This window comes from Alternaria burnsii, assembly GCF_013036055.1.
Source record: "Alternaria burnsii strain CBS107.38 chromosome Unknown 121, whole genome shotgun sequence".
NCBI lineage: Eukaryota > Fungi > Ascomycota > Dothideomycetes > Pleosporales > Pleosporaceae > Alternaria > Alternaria burnsii.
The window spans coordinates 71,728-97,230 of NW_024066125.1; the positions used below are offsets into that span (position 1 = coordinate 71,728).

Here is a 25,503-nt window from a genome sequence, read left to right on the forward strand (position 1 = left end):
TACGACACGACGAGGTAGCGGATCTGCTGTTCACAAATGGGGAACGATGAAAAAAGCGGGGCTTCGCTACCCTGCTGTCAGGAATGGCTTGATACCATAGCCGAAGCGAGCCACGAATTGGTTTCAACAACGAATTGCTGGAGGTATCCCCTCCAGCAGCTGTTCACGTCAACTCCAATGGGCGGCACGCGCCCATTGGGGAGATCTCATGATCGACTCGCTTAGCTTGAATCTTGTCTGTAGATCCTAGCAACATATCGTCAATGACAGATGCTTCATTTCAACTCAACTGAACTCGCTCGCAACCAGCTTGTTGGGTGGTTATATTCGTACGTGACACTACGTCATAGCATCGTCGTGCGACTCTAGCCGGTCGCCTTACGGAACATCTGCTCTCATGAAAGCAACCGGTTGTTTCCGGGATGGGATCAGCTGAAGTTGATCCAGTTGGGGGACCCCCGGGTGTTCTTCCGCCAGCACTGCGACCACATGGTCCAGCAGCTCCAACGCCTTCTTCAGCTATCCGTCTGCTTGAACTTCAGCTAACGCATGGCTGCCTCGATGCGGTCTTCCTAATGGACGAGAACTTGTCGTGAGTGAGGCAGTGGCTGCACGTAATTATTTTTCTTTTATTGATATGGGTGGGGTTCAGATCAATTGGTCGGCCTTCTCGGTCGCCGTACTCGGTGAGACCTACCTAGTCGCTGAGTGATATTCAGCTCGGACTGGTGAAGGCGGAAAGGGCGAGATTCGTGATCCTTTCCTATGAGCAAGAAAGCCACGTAAGGTGTCACTTGAGTATATATAGTATATCCTCGTCCATCATCGCCGTCTGTCCGCGTTGAAATTTCAAAGCTCAAGTTTTTTTTTGAAAGAGTTGAGAGACGTAGTTCTCACAACTATGGCTCGAGTAACCTTTGGCGGTAGAGATGCCACGGGCTTTCCACTCTATTTCAACCCTAATATCTTTTTCACATCTGACCCATCTGATCCTACTCCTGCTATTCCAACTCGAGATGTGCCTGTCTACATCTTTGCCTCGGTAACTAACATTGGGAAAGAGGTAAGTGCTTGATGAATGTGTTACACCATGGCCAAATACACTTCTGACGCCAGACAGACCACCAACGGGGCTTCCGTCAAATTCTGGATCTGCAGTCCCTCCACAGTCCCTGTAACTGAAACTCCGGCCCCATTTGCAGTCAGTAACGTCTCCCTTAGCCCTGGAGAAACGAAAGAGGTGCTCTGTGTTCGACCCTGGATTCCTGAATGGACCAACAACGGTCATGTTTGCATCGTTTGCGAGGTTTCGGACCTATATGATCCTGCGCCTGCGCATCCTCCTACGAGATGGGATGTGAATGATCGTCACGTGGCACAGCATAATGTGAACGTACGATTCAACGAAGCTAGGAGGTTCGGTATTCTGAGCTCCATGTCTGCCTTCGCTTTGCCGACGAAGGCGAACATCAAGGTTTCGATTCGTCAAGCCCCGAAGGACACGTTCAAGCCTGCGATGGCGAAGTTTGGACTGAAGGGAAGAAAGAACGTGAGTGATTCGACGCAGGCAGGTCTACTGGACCGTTTCGAGCCTGGAGATACACTGCCCAAGGAAGCCCCCCACGATGTGGAGTGGAAAGACTCCAAACCTGGACTACAAAGACCTTTCCATGCCTTCCTCAAATTGCCAGAAGATCACGGGGAAAATAGTGCAGCAATCTACTTTGTCGAACAGCATGACGACAAAGGAAAGCTCGTCGGAGGTGTAGCGGTCATCCTCCTCGGTGGCAAGCAGCCTGATGTTCCACGAATTCAACCAGCAGTTCCTGCAATCCCCGTTGCTATGCCTTATCGCCCCTACGCCACGGATCCAGGAAGCGGCATCATGTTACCAGATGGGCTATTCGTTTCAATCCTCGGCCAGCAGTATATTAATGTCGAGACTCGAAACAACGGTGGTGCCATACTCGACGGTCTTTCACTCTATATCGAGGGAGTCGCAGATCCGGCTATATCGGCGCCCATTCGAATCACATCTCCTCTTGGAGGTCGTGCTCTTGGCGGAGCATCCTTCAAGTCAATCTTCTCTGCTGATTTCACTAATGCAACGCCAGGAGCAACCAGAGTTTCCTTCATTGTACAGCAGAGATCAGGTACAACTACTACCAGCGTTCGAGTTCTGAAAAAGATCTTCGTCGTCGGTGTTGGGCTTGACAAAGCGACCAAGACGTGGCAGATCAAAGTACCTGAAGGGACGTTGCACTACCATGCGAGAACGGTAATTGCACCCAAGGATTTCGACAAGATGGGCTCCACAAGTCCAGGGTGCAAGTGTCCGGACTCTGGTGAAGACAAGGAAATCACCCCGATTCCAATTTTCCCTCTCTCAGGCACACTGTTTTGGGTCCCTTCCACACCTTATGCTGGCACTCACGGACCCCTTCCTTTCGAAGATCCTGTTAACAAAGTCCTAGCAGGTATCGTTGCTGGCATTATAACCTTGATTACTCTCATTGCGTGGCTCAAGAAATTGTTTGATGACGATGACGACGAAGGTGGTGCTGATGGATCATCGGGTGGCGGTGGAGGGGACAGCACGATCGGTGGAGGAGTCAGCGGCACGTTTGACGAAACCACGGGTGAGATCACTTGCTGCACAGGCGTTCAAGTCATTACTGATAACAAATTCCTGGGAGCTATCACAACGCTTGCGATCGCAGCTTGGGTTTTTACCTTTATGCAGGATGGGAAGGACTTGCATGAGTATGGGAGGGATAACACGACGCCAGCCGTGGGAGAGCTGACGATTGGGGAGTTGGTGGAGTTCGATATCGTTCCCACTGATAAGGCGTCTCCTGGGGTAGCTTGGGGTGGAGATATCAAATGGAAATATGAGAGGGCCTTGAACAGCGGTAGGTTGCCCAGTCCGCGACACGTGGACATATCACAAGCTAACGACCGTTGAAAGGCCGCACTTTAACCTACGGCACGACAACCCACTCCGAAAACACTCATCTCCTCAAATCCTACCGCGTCAGCATTGATGGGAAAATCTCGCCAGACAAGCATTATATACACATGCGCAAGAAACCTCTCGTTATAGGGGCTCAATTCGTCAGGCTCGACGGGAGTCTCTTCAAGGGGTCGGACCTCTACGTATTTGCTTGGTTGTGGTCCAACCGCGGGCAGAAAATCAGCGTTGAGTTGAGAGATGACGGATACGGCCAACTAGCAGGATTTGATGAGGACGGCGCCTCCTTATCTGCTGAAGAAGGAAGAGACATTCTCGAGAGAGTCGCTCCGGGCGGTATGCTGCTTAGAAGCAAGGCAACTAAAACCGTTAGGGATTGGGAGAGGGGAGTCATTCCAGTTGACAAGATCGGAGGACTGCGTGCTATTGCCGATGAAGAGGCAATTCCAAACACAGGATCATACGTCGCCGTCGCCAATTCCGTGGAACAGTACTCGGGCCCGACGACATGGTATGTTTTTGTTCTTGCTCAGGACGTCAATACTGTGGCTGAAGGGATGGAGCCAAGAGAGGCTGCGAAGACTGTTGGGGGATTTCTGTTGACTACTGGATATAAGTTAAAGTGGGATGGGAGTCCATGCGAGATGGACTATGATGCTGTCGTTGAGGTTTTTTGAGGTTCTAGCAGAATTCTTACGCAATCTGTGCGCATGAAGTTTATACCTTCGAGGAACACCATACAAAGGTTGAAGCAAGAACAGTCTGAATGAAGATGTGGTCAATCTCAGAGGCATTACTGTGAGATGGCACTGCAGTTCCTAAAGACGCTCAAGACGCTGCAGTTATCATCGCTAGAGAGGGTCTGTGGAATTCATAACGGTCCAACATTCCAGGAATATCTCGCGTCTCAAGCTACGACCTCTCTTGCACTTACGGGCTTCCAACTAGCTTCACCATGGGATGTACTATCACAATCGTACTAAGATGGCACACAACCATGTCTCGCTCTGAGAACCCATATAGCTTATACACCAACTAGCAGGCATCAAATTATCTTCATTCTGTAAGTCCTGTCCCCGTGTCTCTATTCCTTCAAATCCTGCTCAATGATATGAAGCATGACAGCATCCATCGGCCGATGACTAGCAAAAAAATCATCATACAACAGATCGTATTCACTCAATTCATTCCCTTTCAAGTGCTTGAACCTTCGGAAGATGGACCCCAAGGTCACGTACATTTCACAAAGAGCAAGCCTATAGCAATCAGCATTGTTCTCACAGGATCAGTTGCAGCGAAAACTTACGGCATCCCAACACACATCCTGCTCCCCTTTCCAAACGGAACAAACGCCTTCCACATCTTTTGCTTGTCGCTGGTTAGCGCCCATCGCTCAGGAATAAACTCATGTGCATTGGGAAAGTAGTCTTCGTTCCGATGCAGGACCCAAGAGGACATGGAAACAGTGAAGCCGGCGGGAATCATGTAGCCCTCGAAGTTGGCGCCGCCTTCTGGGACGATGCGCGGGAGGCGGGAGATGACTCCGAAGGAGAGGCGGAGGGATTCGTTCACGACGCCAGACAGATAGGGCAGGCGTTCCAAAACGGCAAGTTCCATCTTGGCGCCTGGATCTGGAAATGCGGTTTCTAGTTCTGCCGTGAGCTTCGCGTAGATCTTGGGATTCTTGATCACTTCGTAGACTCCTGTCGTCAACCCATTGCCCGTTGTATCTGCTGCTGCTGCCAAGATACCGTAGGTTTCGTATTTGATCTGATCTGGAGTTGGTGGAACCCAGCCTTCTTCGGGGTTTGGCGTCAACATTTCGTAGAAAATTGTTTTGCTGGTGTCTTTGCTGACTCGGCCGGAGTCGATATCGGCTTTGGTGACGAGGATTTGTTGTTTGGCTTGCTATAATCCCTGTCAGATGATGGATCTTCAGGAGAGATTCGGGGGGAGTGTGGCTTGAGGAAAAGACATACTTCTTGCAGGTCTAGGATGTGCGCAAGAGGCGGGCTCATTTTTCTCAACATCCATTGGGGAAGGCGGTTCATGATGCTCAGCTCCGGCCATTGCTGGAAAACCCATAGCGCAGGGCCAATGCCTCTGACGAGCTCGAAGAAATGGGTGCCTAGATCCGGGGCGTCGAGAAGAGCATAGGACTTGTTGAACATATACTGAGTGATTACATCAACTGACAAAGCGCGGCATCCATGATGGATATCCAGCATTTCCCCAGCCTTTGAATTCCTCGTGATCAGATCACATAGCTTGTCGGCCTTTTCTTTCACGATGTTCTGCAATTCCAGCACCGCGGCCCGCGAAAAGAATTTGTTCAGCGGTCCGCGACGGAGACGATGCAGCTCGTTAGGGCAGGAGGTGAAGGAAGCATATTCCATGCCGAATGCATCATAGTATCTTGGGTCCTTTGAGTATTTCGACCCTACATAGTATATCGCCTCGTAGTTCTCAGGGTTGCTCAAGGAAACTTCGTTGGGGGTGATGCGCACAATAGGACCGTACTTCTCGTGCAGGAGGCCGACCTGCTTGTAGAAGCGACTACCATCTTTGAAGCTATAGTAAGTCTGGTAGAGGAAGGTGAGAGCTGCGAGCTTGGGGCCTGGGATTTGCGCGAGGGGGTGGAAGAAGAGGCGGTAGACGACGATGTAAGCGACGAAGGAAGTGATGAGCCCTGCGGCGTAGATCCCTGTCTCAGGGCCGAGTCCAAGCTCCAGCCCCACCATGGTGATGGACCTCGGGATACTATATGATTGCTTGGGGAACAAGTGCCCGACGCAGTTCCACGGCGCTGGGTCAGCAAACGCGTTTTGGTTGGTGTGTATATGTACAATGGGGGCACGAACACACCCTTTGTAGCTGCCATGTTGCACAAAGCGGCGGAATGACCGGGCGCGGCTTTCCAATCTCTAGGATGCAGCTAAGTCTTATCGCCATGTTGAACGCGGCTCACTCAACCAATCACCGTCAAGCTCGATCACTACTCCGTGTTGAGGTCACAGCTCAGCCCACCACACGTACCAACGCATACTCCTCAGGTCGCCAGGCCGTTCGCGGCAACGACCTCTTTAACCTCGGTTATCTTGATCATCAGCATTGATTCCAAAGTCCAGAAAACAGGAGTACAATTGCCTTAATCTATTATCATACCCTATATACATTTAGCGCTAGAGCCTCAAATGTTGGAAGTGTCAAAATATGGGGGGCCGCGCCGAGCCGTGCTACCGATTTTTGGACATGCCGAAGCAGGTTTCTCCACCATGGCGGGGTAGGCAAGGATAGATGCGGTAAGCTGGTTCACTAGCTCAGCTGTCATGACATCTTCCGCACTCCCCGTCTTTAGCATTCTGGTGGATGTAACTCCACTGCAGCACGAGTAAATCTTTGGTATACGATCGAAGGACGCTGGAAATCGCGATACTGCGGTCCACCATCTCTGGGAACCTGCCGAGGATTTGTATATCCTTCTGATAAAGATATGAGTCTCAACGCCACAGAAGGGCCGTCTCCGACAGCAGAGAGTCCCCCAACGCCGCCTGCAAATATTACCCCGGTAACTGCCGTGGAAGGGATCCCTGCTGCGGCTGAAGAAACTGCCGAGACGGTCTCGGTGGAAGCGACCATCTCTATCGTGAGTATTCATCTGTCAGAAGTGGTCAAGCTTACCAGTGATCAAGGACCCATTGGAAGAAGATACTGATACAGACTCCGCGTATGGAGACGATAAGTAAGGCTAAACACCTTGCGTAATGGACAAGACGTTGATTATCGTAGTGGGAGCACTACGTCCTCGATCGCAAGTAGTATTCGGAGGTACCGTAATTTGCATGGACGGACGTATCATAACTTCAACACGGAAAGCTCCTCGGAGTACTGGTGAGTCAAGTCTGCAATGGACAATACAAGCGACTGAGTCTTATCAGGGGCCCAAATGATGACAAGATGAATGAGCAGTTGGATATTGGGCATGCGCCTTCCCTTCTCCGGAATAAGAAAATGGCTAACGAGCTCGTAGACATCATATGCTAACGCTCATGCTGGACGGGAAGCTCTTCCTTGCACCAATCGGTCCAACTCCACAGGTTAATCTGCGCCGTCAGACAATAGAGGCACGAAAGCTGATAAGTCATTCAGAAAGTATTGGACGTCGGAACAGGAACTGGAATTTGGGCTATGTATCTAGTGTGCTCTCCGCATCGATCAACAGCTACTGACAGTAATCAGTGACTTCGGAGACCAATTCCCATCAGCAGAGGTGATCGGTGTAGATATCTCACCTACACAGCCGACTTTTACCCCTCCAAATGTCAAGTTTGAGCTCGATGACGTTCAGCTTGAGTGGACCTACCAACCAAACAGTTTCGATTACATCCACGTGCGCTGCATGCTTGGTGCAATTCAAGACTGGGCACATCTCTACCGCGAGATCTACAAGTAGGTTTTGCCCTCAAATGAACCACAAACTACCCCTGTGCTCAAGGAAATTGAATCTAGATGCACCAAGCCCGGGGGATATATCGAACATCTCGAAATCTCAATCATGTTCAAATCTGAAGACGGTACGGTGACAGAAGACCACTTTATGGCGCAATGGTCCAAGATACTCCTTGGTGCTGCCGAGAAGATTGGCAAAACCTTTGCCATCTACGACTTCAACCGGGAGATGATCACGCAGGCAGGCTTCGTCGACGTTGTGGAGAAGAAGTTCAAGGTCCCTGTTGGCACATGGCCGAGAGATCCGAAGATGAAGGAGTTGGGCCAGTGGAATCTGCTCTTTTGTCTTGAGGGGCTGGAGAGCTGGAGTTTGTATCTACTGAGTATGATTTTGAAGGTACGTGATGTCCGGAATCTTGGGAGGAAGATGTTATAATGGGACGGTTGACTAACGAAAAGTAGTGGTCGTACGAGGAGATCCAGGTGCATATTGCGACGATGCGCAACCACCTTTTGAATCGGAGGAATCACGCTTATTATGATATGCACGTTCTGTCCTTGTAGCTCTTCCCCTATGCTGCGGACCCGCTAACGTGGAGCAGTAATGTTGTCTATGGACGCAAACCGGGGGAGCCTTAAGATACAATTGACGATTGAAGGCAGATCGTTTTTCATGAACAGTGGCGAGGTGTCGCGCAAAGTGAGCCAGTTGGTGTTTGGGTGTTTGGCGATTGTTGCGCGACTCCGATTCGTTTCCTAGCTACGTTATCGCTTGTGATCATTCAGCATTTTGTAGGCTAGCAATGACAAAGACAAGTGGGCAACCTCCCTGCCCAAAGTGTGATCGCGTTGGAAATAGAAAATAGTATACGTGCTAGCCGAGTAGCAGTCATATCGGCTCCAGCTTTTGGTACAACACGGCATGAGAGGAATTTGCTATCCAGATAAGTGCGACCTCAAAACTAGCTACATCCCTTGCTGAAGATAACCCATCGACACACATGTCGAATCTTTTCTGTAAGGAGATCCTATAAGTACGATAAAGGTCTAGTTTACTACTATTAATATAATAGAATCGCGACTGTCTGCTTGTTCCTGATCCTAGCGGTTAACGACTGGTTACCCGAACCTTGTGAAAAGGGGCGTAGCCAAACATGCATATTCATCGGCGCTACGCTGTTGAGTTTGAAAAACGAGGTTTCGGAGACCTATAATCAATTTCGGATGGATATGCGAGTGATGTAGTGTTTATTAAGTGTGAGGTGGCGCCACTGTGACATAAAGACATCACTACGTGTCCTTCGTTACGACCTCCCGCACATTCGAAAGAAGATATGGCGGTACTTCCTCCCAGAAAGATTACATGGCAGCGTATCGCAAGCCCAGATGCATTCCAATCGCTTTTGCAACCTTTGATGGGTTGCCAAATGATCCCGCATCCCTTTACCTCTCCAACACTTCTCACGACCTGATCATTTACGTTGCGCCAACGCGCGTCGTCAATTTGATCAACATCTCTTACTTAAGCAACGCGCTCTCAAGAAAAGAGAAGGAGGCATCTGCAATGAAAAGCTTCCTCGAGACCGGTACCGCATCCTTAGTATTCTTCGACGCGCGCAAGACAGCGAAGATTCTGTTCGAGGAATGCGACATCAGGCTATCCAACCCAGTTTGTTCAATCTACCGTGACATCAAGACATATGCTAACATCTCTAGCCCGGTACGGAACGAGCCCGCATTCATGAAGTACAGATGATAGAGCTCGCAGTGCGTGAGGGTGACTATGGTCGGGAATGGCTAGCGAGCCTTGACAAGTGTATCGCCCGGCACTCAGGTCTCGATGTTACTGCGCTTATGCCAGACGATTCGATTGGCGTCAATCAGTTCGACAGCAGAATCTTGCATCTACCAGTGTTGTGGAAGAGATACCATGACCAGTTACGTGCAAGCCGTTACGGATTTGGCGGAGGGGGCTTTTGGGTAGCTAAAATCCGGACGGATACCCGACTGCGACTGGCCGTGTCATGTGGTGAAACCCACTATGGGTATAGCGCCGACGGTGCTAAAAGCGGTTGGTACAGGGAACGTGTAGAAGAGGAGACTGATGCCTGGAACGATGATCTTATGGACGACATACGCCATGGCGGCGAGATACTGGGCGACGATCATTGGGCAAATTTTAATCTGTTGTGAGCTTAGCCGTATACAGGATGATATGGCAGGATAGAGCTGAATTCAGTCGTCAGAGAACCTCAATCTACTGTCTACAAACTTACAGGGCTCTTCGAACATCGACAGAAATCACGCGGAACAACGCCGAGGAGACATTGGAGGTAGCCCAGGGGAAAACCAGTGCGAGAGTCCTGCTCCGTATGTGCAAGCAAGATAACAGTGCTCAAGGATTTATTTGAATGGTTTGAAGCTAAGTCTAGTTGCACTACTATCGCGCTACAGATGACGGAAATGGTGTGCATCCGAAGCAAGTTCGGTGCTCGTGTTGATCCCCCGTGACTTGCGGCCTTATATGCTCACTTCTACAAAACAGCGTTTCCGATCGCCTGAGGATTCCAAAAGACAGCCCCTGGATCGACGTCACCCTTGATCTTGACGAGCTTACCATAGGTCGCAGGGCCATAGTAGAGGTCCGCAGCCTCCGCAGGTGTCAGTGCTGGATCGAGGTAGTTCGGATAGGCTAGGAAGTCGCCGTCGGGTTGCGCGTCAGTGAGTGCTGCGTTGAGGCCGTCAACAAAAGTCGTGATTTCTGGCGAGAACGGCGGTAAGCGATCTGCGCTGGAGCCGATATTCTCGAAACATGTTAGCCTCAGTGTCCATACTGAAAGGCGCGCTGTACTTACCTGGAATACCCACAGAGAGTCTCGATGAGAGTAGGCGGCAGAATCGGCCGCAGGCGTATTGATCTGGCTGTCCTTGCCACCATAGAGCGAGATGAAGGTGTTCCAAGGAAAGGCTGCGGTGAACCCCTTGTCGATTATGTACCGGAAATAGCTCGCCAGAGCCACTTTGCTCAATGGCTTGGCCTCCCTTGTCACGACAGACTTGGTGTAGAAGGTCTGGTGATTGTTGTAGCCGGTCAGTGGCTCGCGGAGCGGCTCGCCCTCAGCTATGTTCTCCAGTGCCGTTAGCCAGCCGTACTCCTGGACAGTAGTGTTATCAGGCGTTGGCATTCCGCTAAGCATTGCTGGAAAGACCGTTTGGGTAAAGTGATCTAGATCCCCAAAGTACCATCCGCGGACACTGAACTCGCCAAAAATGCTTGTATAAACCTCGAGTGTAAGATTGCGATTGACGTATGGCGAGGTGGTGACGAAGGTCTGAAGCTTAAAAACGATATCTGCCGCCGCATCGGCTGTCTTCAGAGCTGTCGAGAAGTTGGACGCGTAGCTCACGACTTGAGCCGGCGCCGGCTGCGTCTGGAGATGGAACGTTGTGATGATACCGATGCTGTCTGCAGCACCTCGCAGGGCGTAGTACAAGTCGGGATAGCTTGCTGGCGTGACATGCACAAGACGACCGTCTGCCAAGACGACATCCATGGCTACGATTGTGTCAAGTGCGAGGCCTGTTCGAGCTATTAGTCAGCGATGATGTTACGAGGTCAAGTGTAGCCGACGTTGATTTGCAGTGTGCGCCCAAAATAACGACCGGCTGGGGAGGAAGGGCCAACAAATGCAACATACGTACCCCAACGACGAGATGAATAGCCAAAACCCCCATGGGTGTAATGTCCGCCGATTCCCACGCCTGGGAAAGTTCCGTGTGGGAGCGCTCTTTGGCCCTGGTTGTATATACCCAAGCCAAGATTGCCAAGACGAGCACCTCCTCCGACGGTCACAATGCCAGTCGCTTGGTGATTGTTAGCAATGCTGTGGCAGTGGACATAAAAGAAATATGAGAACTCACAGTTATCGAGAGAAATGGTGTTGAAGTTCCGCAAGTCTACCACCAGACTGCCATTCTTTCCGCCGAGCGAGAAGCTGCCGTACGAATGACCCCCCGATCTTGCCTGCACTTTCACACCGGCTGCTGCAGCACACACAACAATATCAGAAACCTGCTGAGGAGTGGTCGGTAGAGTGACAGCAGTGGGAATGTATTTGAGACGGAGATTGTACGGATCGATCAGCGAGGCCCAGTCAGAAGAGGAGTTCAAGCTAAGCGGGACGCTCTTGCTTGCGAGACAAGCTTGCAGGCTTTGATTTGAGGCAGATATATAGCCATCATGAGTGCTAGAAATTGCTAGCACGGAGGTGACAAGAGCTGAGAAAGTGGTGATAGACAAGATCATGCTTGACAAAAAGATACGGTCCCGACGGTTGTTAAGATACCTGGAAAGATTCTCGCCCAGAGTGCTTATTCACGCTCTATATATGCTAGCTAAAAAAAACCACCTCGGAGCTTTTCGATGTGCTATAACCCTCAACATGCTGCGCATTACGTGTCGCCAACGGTATACGAACCTGGACGCGAAGCGCAGACTGGTGTTAGTGCTGATTGTCCTCATTGAGCTGTGACATAGCTGCGCCGGGAAGACCGACTCCCCTGGTACGGTAATAATTTCGGATCTCTGCTGTTCAGCTATACTGCAACATGCTGGGAATAGAAGAAGGGGCTAACGGCGCGCTGAGGTTCTCGAAGTCCGAGGGAAGCGAGGGGACAACGCTCTCGATCGATCTGCAGGGTTAGGGTATCCGTCCGCGACATTCACTGCGCTGTTTGTGCTCCCCACTGGCTTGCGCCATGTTGAACGCACGAAAGCAAGAACAGAGGAAATCCTCATACATCCCGAGCAGATCTGTAGATGTTCTCCTGGGCATTCGGGCATGCTCACATTGCGCCGATGAGTTTCGCGCCTGGACCGTGCTGCTCGGAAGTCCAAGCTATCCGAGTGCGACACACTACGGCAACTCTGTCCTGCAGGAAACCAGGTATGCCAGCAACGATCTGGAGACTATCGAGCCAAATCTCTCTCGGATCCACTGTGTATCCGCAGTCATGTTCAACGAACGCGGCAGCATGCGTAGGAGGACTGCATGCAGCTTGACTCGGCGCAACTTGAGCACTAGTTCCGACAGATCTCGGTCTTAGAGAGACACAGCGTCCTTGAGACATGGCTTTTCGTCTCGTCCGAGGACGGAACTTCGCGGTGTGTATAAGGACGTGCAGGTATATATTTAACGACTGTGCAGGAATGCAGCCGGGCAGCTACCCCTATATTGCTGCGTAGTTGGCAGCATCTTCCATCGTCACTCGGGTTTCTCCATCATAGATTCGCAACGCCTCACGTGCTTCTCCAGCCTCATCTAATAGCAGATTCTTGATCGCGTCTGAGCGTGGAATAAAGCGCACTTGGAAAGGCTCCGGTCGCATATTCTCGCTGTTGGTGTAGGCGAATATGTCCAATTTGACTTCGTTGTGCTAGCGCAACGCGTAAGCTGCACAGAAGTCGAAGTTCGGGTGCGTATCTCTGACAATACTTACATGCTCGTCAAGACCTGGCAGGATATTAAAGGCCCACATCATTCGCGCGAGGGAGTAGAGAAGGCCTTGTTCGGCAAGCGGCTGGCCGCTACACTGTCTACGTCCCCAACCGAAAGGATTCATACCATACTTGTTCGGGTACGGTTGTTTCGCACTGCCTTCGCCCTCGAGGAATCTCTCTGGTATGAACCTGTCTGGATCGGGAAAGTCGCGTGGATGTCTGTGGATAGCCCACATGTTACCAGTAAAGTTAGTGCCAGCTGGGAAATGGTAGCCTTGGTAATCAAAGTTGACAGTATTAGCATGAGGAATGCCAGCTAATATAGTGACAGTTCTCCATCGAAGCGCCTCTTTGACCTGTCTAGTGTTAGGCATGGAATCGAAATATGTTTCGCCTGCATCATACCACGGCAGTCATGTATGGAAGCGCGTTCGAGTCGATGTCCTCCCAGCTTGGAGAGCGATCAGTTCCAATAACTGCATCAAACTCAGCGTGAACTTTTTTTTGCACTTCTGGAAAGCGTGCCATTGCCAAGATGCACGACATCATGGTGCTGCTGGTTGTATCTACTCCACCACCAATCAGGTTGCCCATGAGGCTTGCAACCTCCACATCCGTAATATCGCTGCCTTGCTGAGAGGCCATGACGTGCTTGCCAAAGTTGTGTTCTTCTGCCTCGGCGCCTTCTTGTGTGAGTAAGTAAAAGTAGCGTGACAAAACGCTAGCACCCAGTCGCATCTGACTTGGCAACGCGTATAACCAAGCAGGCAAGTGCATCAGGAACGGAACAGCTTCCATGAGATAGATGCCAGGGACGACGAAGTTGACGGCTTCCATGAGTTTGAGAGCTTGTTGAGCGACATAGTCGTTCTTGCGGTCGACACGCCGACCCCAGCCTACAATTGAGGTAACGGATACAGAGTACCGCTCGATGGAGAGCTCGAAATCTTGTGGCTCAAGGAGGAAGTCGCGGACTAGGATAGCAGACTCGTGCGCTTGGAAAGTACGATATTTACGTACGGCTTGAGAGCCAACAGCCATGTGCTATGCTATCAGCTCGCGATACTGCGGATGTAAACAAGCCGAAGTGACATACCATGAGCTTTCGATGTTTCCTCCATCGATCACCATATACTAAAGTAGTTTGATTTGTATTAGTAGCGTTGATCGCATCGCCCATAGCGATCAATCTCGGTCTGCTCGAGAAGATATCTGACCTCTTCTCCAGCAAATCGCTCGCGACCCAGGCATCGCTCAATACAATGCGCGGATGCCGTCCGATCCAGAGTGTGATCATAGGTGAGTTGTAGTACTGAGCCCATTTCTCCCACGAAATCCATGGCTTGTGCGAAGGTGTTTGGAAGTGGTTTCCAAAGATAGGTAATGGAAACGGTCCTGGAGGGAGGTATCGGCGCCGCCATAGCATATAGACATAGTCTATGGTCAAAGCAAAGAACGCGAGAACAGCAATAACCTGAAGCATGGTTCTCAATCAGAAACTAATTGCCTGTTGTGCGCGTATTATGTCAACAAAAGTTTCGAATGAATGTGACTTTCAACTGAGAAAGGCAGACGACGCAGTTGGTCGACCCGGCCATGAGTTGCGCAGGGGAGCTGGACACTATCCCAACGAGACCAACAGCCTTGCAGTATCTATGCATAATCTCCAACGCAGGTTGGGAAATCTTGTCTCCATGTAAGGGTGCGGGGTAGCGAGTTTATGGACGTGCGGGGTTGTGGGTACCTAGGTATGTGGAGTCGGACCGACTGGCTTGGAGATAGGCTGTTGGGATACCCAGTGCTCCCCCAACAATAAACATCATTATGCATTCTTCGCATCACGATCGCTGAAAGTTACTTTGTCTGCCTCCTACAGCTCTTCGAGCAATTTCCTTCATACTAAGGTTAACAGTACTCACAGCGAGGATCCAGGGATACTCAGGTAGGTGCACTCTCAGTCATTCGTTGTCGTGCCTCCACGTCGGTCACATCTCGAGCAAAGGCAATATTGTGACAGTTCAAAACAAGAGAACTTTCTATCAATTACTGCTACGTCTACCAGTTCTAAAAAGACCAGATTCACTGCCCTGACGATACATCGTACATTGTCTTTAGCAAAAACTATCGTGTCGTAGCCGAGAGCAAGCGTTATCTCGGGGCGACTTGTTCTAAAAGGCTTGAGCAAGACATTCTCTTGCAGTAAGCTCTGGCCCAACAGATTCGTGTGCGCATCCGTCATTGGTCATATTTCCACGCCGGTGATGATTTAGGTCAGTATGATGGACAATTGCAAAACTTCTCAGCTCGTCCAAAAGAATAAAAAATACGCCGTTGAAGGCCTGAGTATTGCACTAATCGACTGACCTCATCAAGCGTGCTTATGCCCAGCTTCCAAACACTCCAGAGAGACCAGGATCTTTCAACTCGTACATAAACCAGCCGGCGACAGGTTGCAGTGAGTCCAGCCCAGTATCTTCGCCCACTGTTGGTGCTACATCTACAAACTCTGAACGCCCAAGCATCCCTTTCGTCACCCAGGCCTTGTGGCCTTGGCTGGTGTCCAGCTTTTCTCCGCTGCTAGATGCCGCCATACCGACTAGCCCGGCAACCATTCTGGTCTTGTACTCCCGCGCACCATCATCGACCACAACCGGTACAGACATATGAGCGCTAGGTATGTCTTTTATGTCAACCCGATGATACAACGTACCATCAAGGTCACAAGCATCCCTGGTTGCGCGGTGCAGCATTCTACCCTCGCCGTTCCAGAAGCAAAAGGCTGTGATCCATCCCGAGAGATAGGACGGACCTGAGCTATTGCTCTCTTTGTCTGCAATCTTCGTCCAGAAATCTACAACTCTATGATTATCAGGATCCTCAAATGTAGCAATGAAGTAATCGAGTATGGGAGATAGTAGAGCGGCAAATTGTCTGGGTTCCTGGCCGAATTCAGGTAGCTTGTTGAGGCGTTGGCGTAAGTCAACCCAGTCAGCCTTCTCCCCCAAAAGAGTAACAGAAGGGATGCCACATGTCAAACCCATGCGATAACTGAAGTACTTTTGCATCGCACCCATCATGATGATGGCAGCGGTCTCGGTATCTATTCGAGTGGTAGTGGTAAAGCTTGGCATGATCCAATCACGTAGCCCTGGATCAACAAGGTATTGGTCCATTGCTTTGGTAAGCCATATCGCCAGTTTCCCGGCATCAAAAGTTTCGATACTACCAGAGTCAATCACAACAAGTTCTTCTTTACCTGCATGGCTGACGAAGGACGATCGAAGTTCCTGAGCGTGAGCATTGATGTAGAAGGTTATCTGGGTCAGGATGGTGAACCAAACATCTTCAGGTCGGATCTTGAGGTGATGGTGGTGGCTGTAGGCTTCGTACGCCGCCATGACAAGGCCATTGGATGAAGGGATGATGTTCAGACGATTGAAGTCAGTGGTTGGAGGCCGAATCATTCGCTTGCACCGTGCGGCCTCTTTAGGGCAAGACGCCTTGAACAGTACCTCAGCAGAGTTCACGGCTTTGGGAATCAGCCTTCGTGCCGGGTGGCTAGCAGGGCGCACGGTGACTGGCATTGCAATGGCCTCCAAATCAACAAAAAAAGTGGTCGTAAGGGAAGTGTGGTGGTAGCTCGGTACTCTGAGTTCACTGGAAGAGACAGTAGTGATGAAATCAAGATACAAGAAATATGGTACCATCGTAGTCAATATAAATACCCTAGAAAGGCAGCAGCCTCTTCAAGGCAGCCTGCTGGTCGAGGTGGCTGCCTTGCCTCAGGCTATTATGATCGGTGCGGCACTAACAGCCCCTGGATTCTTCTCAGAATTTTAATTGGCGGAAACGGACCAGCTACAGGGGCCAAAAGAATATAAGGCGTCCCATTAGCTTGGCAAAGCTGACTTTAGCTCTTCCACGTTGACTACCGATACCAGAAACAAATCGTAGATCAGGTTGTGAATAAGGCTGAAGTACATAGCCTTCGTCGCCGTGTGGAAATTCTCAGTATCCGCGTATAACGTCGAGGCAGCGAACTACGGTTCCCATGTTTGAGGCTGCAGGTGTCTATCGGGGACCGCGCGCGCCTCACAGCCGACAGTGCTAAAGCTGTTGCGCCAGATGAACGTACACATACGCACATACTGCGGAGGTTGTGTTCGTCTTCATTTAGGCATATTTGTCTAACGCGATGCGCGACTGAACAGAACAGTGCAACTCAATTGTGAGTGGGTGTATTCGTGTGCGAAAGCGAGGCTGGATGGAATGAGTTCGTGTCGGGGAGGGGCAGAGGCAGCTACATACGGTAGAACGGGTCAGTTGTTGACAGTGACATCGCTGATCAGCGTTTCCATTACGCTTATATACAAGTTTCTACTATACAACAAGCTCTTGCTATACAACGAGTTTCTGCTATACAACGAGCTGCTGCGCAGATTTGACGGTCGCATACACATGGAGAGCGCTGCAGCTGTGATTGGGGATATCCCGGATGGTTCCCAAAGCGAAGGCAGCGGCAGAACAGTTTCTGCAGGTATCATGGCAGCCAACAGTCATGTGGCAGCAGCAGCAGGACTTTGAGAATAGTCCTTCGTCGCATCGTGTGAGGTTAGACAATCTTGACAGTTATGACAAGGGATGCGCTCTTCTTCAGTGTTCGCTTGCAGCATTTCGCGACCCTGATCTCAATCGCTTGGCGGCGTTGTATATCCTTCGCGTAACTGCCCATTCGGGATCAACGTGTTTCACATAGAATACGGTACTCTCGATGTGATCCTGTACGGCATGATAGCTGACATTACACAGCCTGCAAGTTTCCAGCTTCTATAACTCCTTCAATCCATGCCATCTTCTAAACATACGTCGCGCCCCGGTTTGCATTAAATCGTTTTGCGATCTCTCCCTTAGTGTACCAAGTCAAACCCACTGCATCGCTATGTGTAACACTGATCCATAGTCAAAGGTGTGCTAGCACACCCCTCGAAAGCGATGATGATGGACAACCGCAAATCTCGATGAGTCAGGACTTCCTCAAATATTGGAAGCTGCAGTTTGTTGCCTCAATCAAGTCATGGAGATCCCCTGAGGAGTGTCGCAAGACTGCGATGCATCAGAGTCGTTGCTTAGCTACTGGCCATGCTTTACTACATCTAATTCCCCTGAGCAGCGCAGTTGCGGTATTGGTACTCAACTGGAGTGAATATTTTGTCGGGCCCTCCTTCACACTGTCTACTACGCTACAATTTATCGCCAAATTACAAGAACTTCTAATGCAGGCATCACTTGCCGAGATCGCCTTAAGCATCGTTCGTTCACAGATGATGGAAGGATATCTGCCCCTAGGTGCCCTGTCAGCATCCACACAGGCAATGCATCTATCTTACCTCTGGTCAATCGATCTGCTGGCTACAGTAACATATCAGTCCTTCCGCGGGCGGCGTAAAGCGCTGTTCGTTTGTCTGGTTCCTTTATCAGTCCTTTTGACAGCTCTGGTTGGGCCGTCGAGCGCTGTTCTAATGATTCCAAGGGCGGAAGTGTCAAGCAGGCCAATTTTTATACATTGGAAATCCGCGAACGATGAAAAGACTATGTTTCCGTCTCGACTAGAGAAAACGCAGGACCTGACATTGTAAGCGAGACACACCGCGGCGCATTATGACCTTCGTTGACAAGGTATAGCAACTTGGATCGGTTCAACACAACTTACGGCTTTGCGGAAGAGCTTCAGACAGAGTTTACTAACACCCAAGTCTATTACAATAGAAACGAAACGATGGTACAGTTGACTTCACGAGCTTTGCACTATATCACGACCGAGAACGAGATATCAAGCCGCTATGGCGATTTCCTGGTTAGCTCCGCAAGCGCTACGATCCCAACTCAGCTCAGTGCACAGGTCCTGTATCAAATTCCTCTTGACATGAGCGGTGGTGCTTGGGACTATGGACACGATTACACAAGATCTGTCAAGTTACCACGTGTTACAGTCACAGCGCATTGCTTGACTGCAGACAACACACGGCACACGACAGTGGACACGCTAGTTACCTACGCTCTCGACGGCGGTACTTCTATTGGCATAGTTTCTGATCTCAAGGCCCTACTTCAGCACCTCCTCGACCACGGTGGCTCTCAAGATACACCGGTCAACGCCATACCGCCTATCTGGATTGCTTCGCCCGAACCTGGCTCCTCTTCATTTACTGGCAGTTTTTTTCAGAGCAACTGCGAAGGCCTCGAGCAATTCACGATTTCGGATCTACTGCTCAACAAATTCAATGAATCTGTGCTGTTGTCAAGTTCTTGTTTGTCTAGAAAGACCTGTACAGTAGCGGCTTTCTGGGAGCCGTCCCAACACGAGCTTGCTACCGACAGCGGCTCATGGGTGGTTCATACGGGCTCGCTTTCGAGCATGAGCAATGGCTTACCCGAGAATACACGGCCAATTTATGCAGATCCCAACAGCATCACTGGCCTAAGCACCCCTACATTTGGTGCCATGTTATCTAAAACTTTACGAGGTGACAGCACCAGGCTAGCCGCCGCGCTAGCTACCGTCTTCGCCGAGGTCCCTTGGAAAGAGCAAATAAAGAGCGCGTCCCGGGAAAAGCAGTATACGGTGATCAAAATTGCCTTGACGCGTTTTGGCTACGGATACGAGACATCTTCCGTATCTGCACGCTTGTCGCTAACAGTCATCATGGCGTACTGCATATTTGCCGTCGGATACATAACATACATGCTCAGTAGCGGCCACACATCTACAGCATGGAGTTCGGCAACCGAGATTATCGTTCTTGCAATGCAGTCCAAGCGCAGTGAGCATCTGCGCCATGTTTCGGCTGGCGTCAACTGTTTAGCAACATATCAGGAGCCTGTTGGGATACGAGTCAGTGGTCGCGATCATTTAGAGCTAGTGTTCGAGCATGATCAAAGTAATCAGTCGCGAAGTCTAAGAAGGGCTAGGCTGAACAGGGCGTATTAATTCGCAAATGCCCTGAACGATGTAGCCAAGGATATTGAACACAATGTTCAGGCTAAAACAACGATGAGCCAAGAACTACCATCGTACTGTTCTGTGAGTCGATTTGCATTGTAATCCAGCTAGATCGTATCTGTTTATCCCCTAACTAAGATGACTCTGAACGAAATGCATGATAAGCTTTCGAGCCTGCTCTCCTTCCCAGTGCGGAAGCAACGGATAGACATGAATCATGTGAGCTTGCTCGACATAAACAAATCGCTCGAGCTGGACGCTCCCAGAGACACACTGATCGCTGCCATGGCCCTGAAACCGAGCATTCAGTCGTCTCGCGTCGGAGTTCAAAATGTCGTCTGTGCCAGAGAGAAGGAGAAGCGGCGGAAGTCGCGCAATATCGACATGTAGCGGACTGACTAGAGGATCTGAGGTAGTTGTGCCAGCTGACCACAGCGGCGTGATGACTTGCAGGCCACCGATGCCGAGCCACGGATCCACGCTGTCTAGCTTCTGAGCCTCTGGATGGCAGAAAGTCACGTCGAGGACAGGTGAAATCAACACAACAGATTGGACCTTGTTCGCGTAATCTGGCGCAACGTCGGACATGTGGTGCATGGTAGCCAACGCCAACGCCCCTCCCGCTGAATCACCGGTTAAATTGACAATATCTTGCTTGATCTGGCGGCAGATGTTCACCAAACCAGGAACCACCTGTTTTGCTGTAGCGGCCGGTCTTGGTATCAGGGGGTATATGGGTACGAAAACGTCCAGTCCAGTTTCACGTGCGACCTGAAAGACGAACTTCCAGTGATTCGGGTCGATCTCGCGATAGAATGCTCCTCCATGGATGTAAAGCATGGCGCGTCGTGGTTCCGATGGATCGTCCTTCCCTAGGATGCGCCGTAATGATACCCGGTACAGTGGCCAGTCATCGACATCGACCCGATTCACGTCGATATCGTGCCCGTGATCTGCAGGTGGGCAGAAGCTTTGAGGGTTGATATAGACATCGTGTATGTTTTTGCGCATGCTCTGTGCATCTCCAAAGATCTGTTTAGAACGTCGTATGTACTTGATGTAAAGTCGAACTGCTAGGGCAGACCAGGAGGCCATGATGAATATGAAAGAGAAGGAAACGTGACGGTGTCGTGATTCCTAGATGTGTAGTCCCACCTTCCCGAGATAGATATATGTACGATTCTTTCAACGACATTGGAGGAATACCGGGATTCATGCTTAAGTATCCGCGTATGCGTGGTCTAAAGACGGCTAGGAAGACTAGTTTCGTCGATCAACACTCGGTTTCACGTGTCAAAGTGGCATTTCAGCCAATTACGTGATGCCTCGGTTTGGCTCATCGTTGGATTCGGGATACAAGCTAAAGTAAGGCTAAAGTAGCGGACGATCAGACTTATGGGATCGACGCGTAGAATTGGTAGCAGCTCAGCCTACGGTATTAGTCCTGAGCACATGAATGCTTGTTGTGTCGGTTACATTGGGAATTTCGGCTGATATGCGATACAAGGACTGACTTTGCACGCCGTTGTCGTCTCAGGTCACAACGTCATGCGACTATCTGGGAATGGTCATCTACTACAAAGCAGTATGGTGTACTTCGGTCAAGGTCCATAGATACTACATGGTTCTTGCCCATAATGCTCGCGTTGGATTATCGCCATGTGGCGTCTAGTATAGGCAGTGTGTATAGCACGACGTGCACCTCGATTACATACTATAGTGGGCGAACAAGCATCTGGTGCCAAAGCGAAGGATAGTGGTGATGCAGAAAACGATGCTGGAGGTCAGGTTGGTCGCAACATATCTGCCCCGGCTGCACTGACCTTACTGGACCGCGTATTGAGCACGTGATAGCGCGTCATGCTCAGCGCGTCATAGCCCGCATCTCAGACTACTACAAGCAATACTGCGAGAGCCTTGCGTCAACGACACTTGGCGACGAAAAAGAGTGCAAACAGAAATGTTGGCAGAGCGCATGATTGTTAGTGTTGGCTAAGGTCATTGTCCTCGAGAGCGATGTGCGCCTGTGCCACTTGTCAAAATACACGCCAAGCAAAACTCCTCGCGGTTCGTTCACGCGGTGCAGAGCCGCACCATCTGCAATATCACTGCCAATCGCCAATGTGCCGCCCTCTCTCGTCCATCTCGCGAGAAGCTTCTCGACAACTCATTGCGCATCAGCCCTCTGGCGACTCCTCCCGAAGCTCCACCAACGAAGCTCGACCTGATTGCTGAAGCGCAGCCCGTGCAAGTCGAGGCACGACGTTTTGGGGCAAGGTGGTGACGAATGGATGTCAAGGCGCAGGCTAAGGGGGTTGAAACTGGTAGCAGCGAGCTAGAGCATCATCCGAAGCTCTTCATCATCCACCAGGGCGACTGACGCGGTTGTCTGGGCAGAACAGAGATGCGGATGCTCCAGCGAGTGATGCAAGTCCACTAACACTACATCCACATCTCCCGGCCCGACTTCCGAGTAGAGTTCTTGCTGGAAGTAACAAAGCCTGATGCGCTTCAGGAGTCAAGCACGGTATCCGTTGTTGGTCTGCTTCAACCACGCGGGAAGCCATCTTGTGGTTCCCGGTCCGCCTCCAATCCGGCTTCGACGACCGGACCATCCTTCTTCATATACACGTTCACGTCTCCTACCTCCTCGACGAAGACACCACCCATGACAGGAGGAGCGACGGGCCCGGATCATACAAGTAGAGACGGGAAGAAACTCGCCTTGGGTTATCGGGTTAGAGAGCAAGTGGCATGCATACAGACGATCAGATGTATAAGGCGATGGCAACAGTCTCTTTACGCTAGGTAGGTGCGGTAGGAGCTAAAGAGCCAGAGGTTGTCAGTCGCGAACGGAGACACCACGGATGCTCGAGCATGCGGTCGTCATGTCCAGCCAGTACCCCATTGGAGTACCTGGCTTGCTTGGTACCTGAGGAGGGAAGATGGTCTTTGGTTGGACGTCTTCGCTATTCGTTGACCTCATCTTGGACCTCACGTCGATGTGCAGTGCCGTTAATCTCTGCTATAGAACGACAACACGAGCACAACTGTGAAAGTGTGAACGGGATAGCATCCTGCGTCTTTCACTATGTGAGGGGTAAGGGAGCGGTCTGGTGGCACTGAGCCCGAGACACTCAAAATGTCATTCACGTAGTACTGCTGCTGGATGTTCCGGTTCGCGACATTGTGAGGTGAAGGCAAACGCCTCTAGAGCCGACTTCTACGTGGCTGACCATTTTATCTCGAGCGTTCTACTCTCACTCTTTGTACCCTTTGCAACCGCGATACCTCCGTCACGCACGACGGCTAAAACGTTTACCGCATCCATTCAATTGTCACTTGGGCCTCTGTTACCCTTTCACCTCTTCGCCACGTACGTATGTCGCCCAACATCCACCCCACCACCTATTCACCAAAGCAGGTAACTTCATGGATTGAAGACAACACTGTCGCCAACTGTAATCCCGCGTTCACGAAGCCAACTGCGACTACCGACATGAAAGAGTGGACAAGACTTCGCTGGTTCGGCTTCGTCACCAAGCTCATGGTTCTGAAGCAGTCGGTCAAGATATGTTTACAGAAGGTCGGGCGTCCTTTACCGAGAAGCAAATCCTGAGGCCTGCATCGGGGAGGGTAACGAATCATTCAGGGCCGTTGCAGGTACCTGAAATGACATGATTGACGCCAAAAACATGGAGATGAATGTAAGAGCACTGCTAACCTTGATGATTGGGTGACTACTAAGACGTGACAGGGCTGCGACATTGCTACCTAGGCGCGCATTTTTGAGAGTGTGGAATCCAGGCGACTGGTGATCCAGACACAGTTTGAGCGACTACGACCCTTAACCTCAGCCCTGAAGAAGAGTATGATAGCTTACCAGGGTTAGGTGTAACCCTGTGGGCTTGACTTTGATCAGGAAGACGTATGATTAGTATATCGATAGAGTGACCTGTTTGTACCTGGTTCTGACAATCTCATGGCATGCGACGGAAAAATGTGAGGACGAAAGCGAAACTATGTTCCAGTGCGCAGACTGCAGTTGGGAAAGAGCGCATTAAATTGAGAAGTATCGGCGATGTGCCGGGGTGTCAAGAATCGCTGCCCTGCACGTCGTCGACAGGATCTGATGTTGCCCGGATCACACCATCAGTATTGACACCAGATGTTAGTGCCACTAATGAAGGTATACTTTGAGGATGCTTCGCAATGCGCCGCCCACATTGTGTCTCCACTTACATCAACGCAAGGTGCCTGAACACCCATTACCCAGTCGGTACACTAGATAAGAGCAGTCAAGCTCAAGCGGGCGCATACCAGGCAGATTCAAGAAACTATGTGGACGCGTCAGCGATTGCTTATAGACGATGTTTCGTTTCATAAAAGCTGCATGCACCTTATTTTATACACAGATATGCATTGCGCTTAGGGTCCTGCGCAGCTAACCGCTAGTAACGCTGTTGCGAATACAGAGACAGAACTCTGCGAGCTGTTTAATACAATAATAGAACTAAGAGGTAATAGAGTACAATGCGCTAAGATGTAGGTATTTAGAGGTTCGCGTAAGTGACATGCTGCTTGGCGAAGTGTGCATCGATTAGTAGAGAACGTAGTAGCGTAGCGTGGTTCAGTTTTTAGGTTTACCGCGAAGCTCGTGAGAGCCAATGTAGCTGTTCAGGCGGCGCAGTTAGCCCCAGCTTGCCCCCCAAACTCCCGCTGGCTTACCGCAACCTCGTTGCTTTCTTCTTGGCCTCGCTGTCGCACTTTGCTTGTGGTCCTTACCTCCTCGTCTCCGCCCTCAACATCACCTTGCGTACGCGCTCTGTGCTCTACCTATCCCTCCGTGTGTTAGCTTATCCCGCCCTACGCTCGTCTCTAATATCATAGCTCCGTTAGACTCGTTGTCATTTCGTCATCTCGTCACTTGTAACCCGTCAAGCCCCTGTCGCCCCAGTTTTCTTCGTCATGCAATCGTAATCGGGCATATCTAAGCGGTAGATAAAGAGGGACACCTCTGGAGACCACCAGTGGTATACAAAGGAACAATTAATAGAGGTGCACAGGCTGCTTTCGCGTTATCTCTTCTTCTAGGTTCCTGCTAAGCTACACATCTACCTTACAGTGTCGAATTTTGGCCTAAAGCGAGCGCCGTGTTTAGAAGAAAAAGAGCAGCCTAACAAGATGTCAAAGACAGGCCGCAGATCACAACTGCTCACAACAGCACGATCACCCATAGTGGCATGCCGAACCCGAATCATGCGGACAATTCCAATGCAAGAACTGCAGAACAGATGCGTATTGTACTTGTCCATAGTGAAGAATACTGTTAGCAATCCGAGGGTCTGGAATAGCAAGCGTCCCGTTACACCGTGCGTCTCGGTATGTATGGATCGACATTAATGACGGGTCTTTGATCTCCATACCACATCCAGATTACATCACGCTTTCACAACAGGGATAAAAGATAAAAGACGTGCAACACTTAGCAGATATTGCAGAAGACACTTTTGCAGCTTTGAAATCATTGTTCGCCTATCAGACGCAGCACGAGTCTACGTGCTGCCTTTCCTTTATGCTACT

The 25,503-nt window shown here is 50.5% G+C and overlaps 8 protein-coding genes across 8 annotated transcripts; 4 read left to right on the plus strand and 4 right to left on the minus strand.

Annotated features, from left to right (window-relative positions):
- Positions 1–901: 901 nt before the first annotated feature.
- GT037_010031 (uncharacterized protein) lies at positions 902–3,648 on the plus strand (the record flags this gene model as incomplete). Its single annotated transcript, XM_038935078.1, has 3 exons — positions 902–1,063; positions 1,121–2,912; positions 2,969–3,648. 3 exons carry the CDS (start codon positions 902–904, stop codon positions 3,646–3,648), a joined length of 2,634 nt encoding a protein of 877 aa, XP_038782169.1.
- A 407-nt stretch (positions 3,649–4,055) lies between these two features.
- On the minus strand, positions 4,056–5,712 carry GT037_010032 (uncharacterized protein; the record flags this gene model as incomplete). Its single annotated transcript, XM_038935079.1, has 3 exons — positions 4,056–4,227; positions 4,278–4,879; positions 4,951–5,712. 3 exons carry the CDS (start codon positions 5,710–5,712, stop codon positions 4,056–4,058), a joined length of 1,536 nt encoding a protein of 511 aa, XP_038782170.1.
- Positions 5,713–6,464: 752 nt separating this feature from the next.
- On the plus strand, positions 6,465–7,984 carry GT037_010033 (uncharacterized protein; the record flags this gene model as incomplete). Its single annotated transcript, XM_038935080.1, has 9 exons — positions 6,465–6,617; positions 6,664–6,713; positions 6,761–6,862; positions 6,910–6,939; positions 7,002–7,068; positions 7,121–7,161; positions 7,211–7,420; positions 7,481–7,817; positions 7,883–7,984. The coding sequence occupies 9 exons, from the start codon at positions 6,465–6,467 to the stop codon at positions 7,982–7,984; spliced, it is 1,092 nt and encodes a 363-aa protein (XP_038782171.1).
- Positions 7,985–8,783: 799 nt separating this feature from the next.
- Positions 8,784–9,613, plus strand: GT037_010034 (uncharacterized protein; the record flags this gene model as incomplete). The annotated part of the gene is made up of 2 exons (XM_038935081.1): positions 8,784–9,089; positions 9,137–9,613. 2 exons carry the CDS (start codon positions 8,784–8,786, stop codon positions 9,611–9,613), a joined length of 783 nt encoding a protein of 260 aa, XP_038782172.1.
- Positions 9,614–9,615: 2 nt separating this feature from the next.
- GT037_010035 (glucooligosaccharide oxidase) lies at positions 9,616–14,403 on the minus strand (the record flags this gene model as incomplete). The annotated part of the gene is made up of 11 exons (XM_038935082.1): positions 9,616–9,649; positions 9,697–9,783; positions 9,959–10,224; positions 10,276–11,000; positions 11,123–11,284; positions 11,342–11,592; positions 11,899–11,980; positions 12,724–12,856; positions 12,920–13,276; positions 13,326–13,964; positions 14,017–14,403. 11 exons carry the CDS (start codon positions 14,401–14,403, stop codon positions 9,616–9,618), a joined length of 3,123 nt encoding a protein of 1,040 aa, XP_038782173.1.
- An 895-nt stretch (positions 14,404–15,298) lies between these two features.
- GT037_010036 (uncharacterized protein) lies at positions 15,299–16,504 on the minus strand (the record flags this gene model as incomplete). Its single annotated transcript, XM_038935083.1, has 1 exon — positions 15,299–16,504. One exon carries the CDS (start codon positions 16,502–16,504, stop codon positions 15,299–15,301), a length of 1,206 nt encoding a protein of 401 aa, XP_038782174.1.
- Positions 16,505–18,511: 2,007 nt separating this feature from the next.
- Positions 18,512–19,908, plus strand: GT037_010037 (uncharacterized protein; the record flags this gene model as incomplete). The annotated part of the gene is made up of 2 exons (XM_038935084.1): positions 18,512–18,552; positions 18,603–19,908. 2 exons carry the CDS (start codon positions 18,512–18,514, stop codon positions 19,906–19,908), a joined length of 1,347 nt encoding a protein of 448 aa, XP_038782175.1.
- A 141-nt stretch (positions 19,909–20,049) lies between these two features.
- GT037_010038 (uncharacterized protein) lies at positions 20,050–21,015 on the minus strand (the record flags this gene model as incomplete). The annotated part of the gene is made up of 1 exon (XM_038935085.1): positions 20,050–21,015. The coding sequence occupies one exon, from the start codon at positions 21,013–21,015 to the stop codon at positions 20,050–20,052; it is 966 nt and encodes a 321-aa protein (XP_038782176.1).
- Between the last annotated feature and the right edge of the window lie 4,488 nt (positions 21,016–25,503).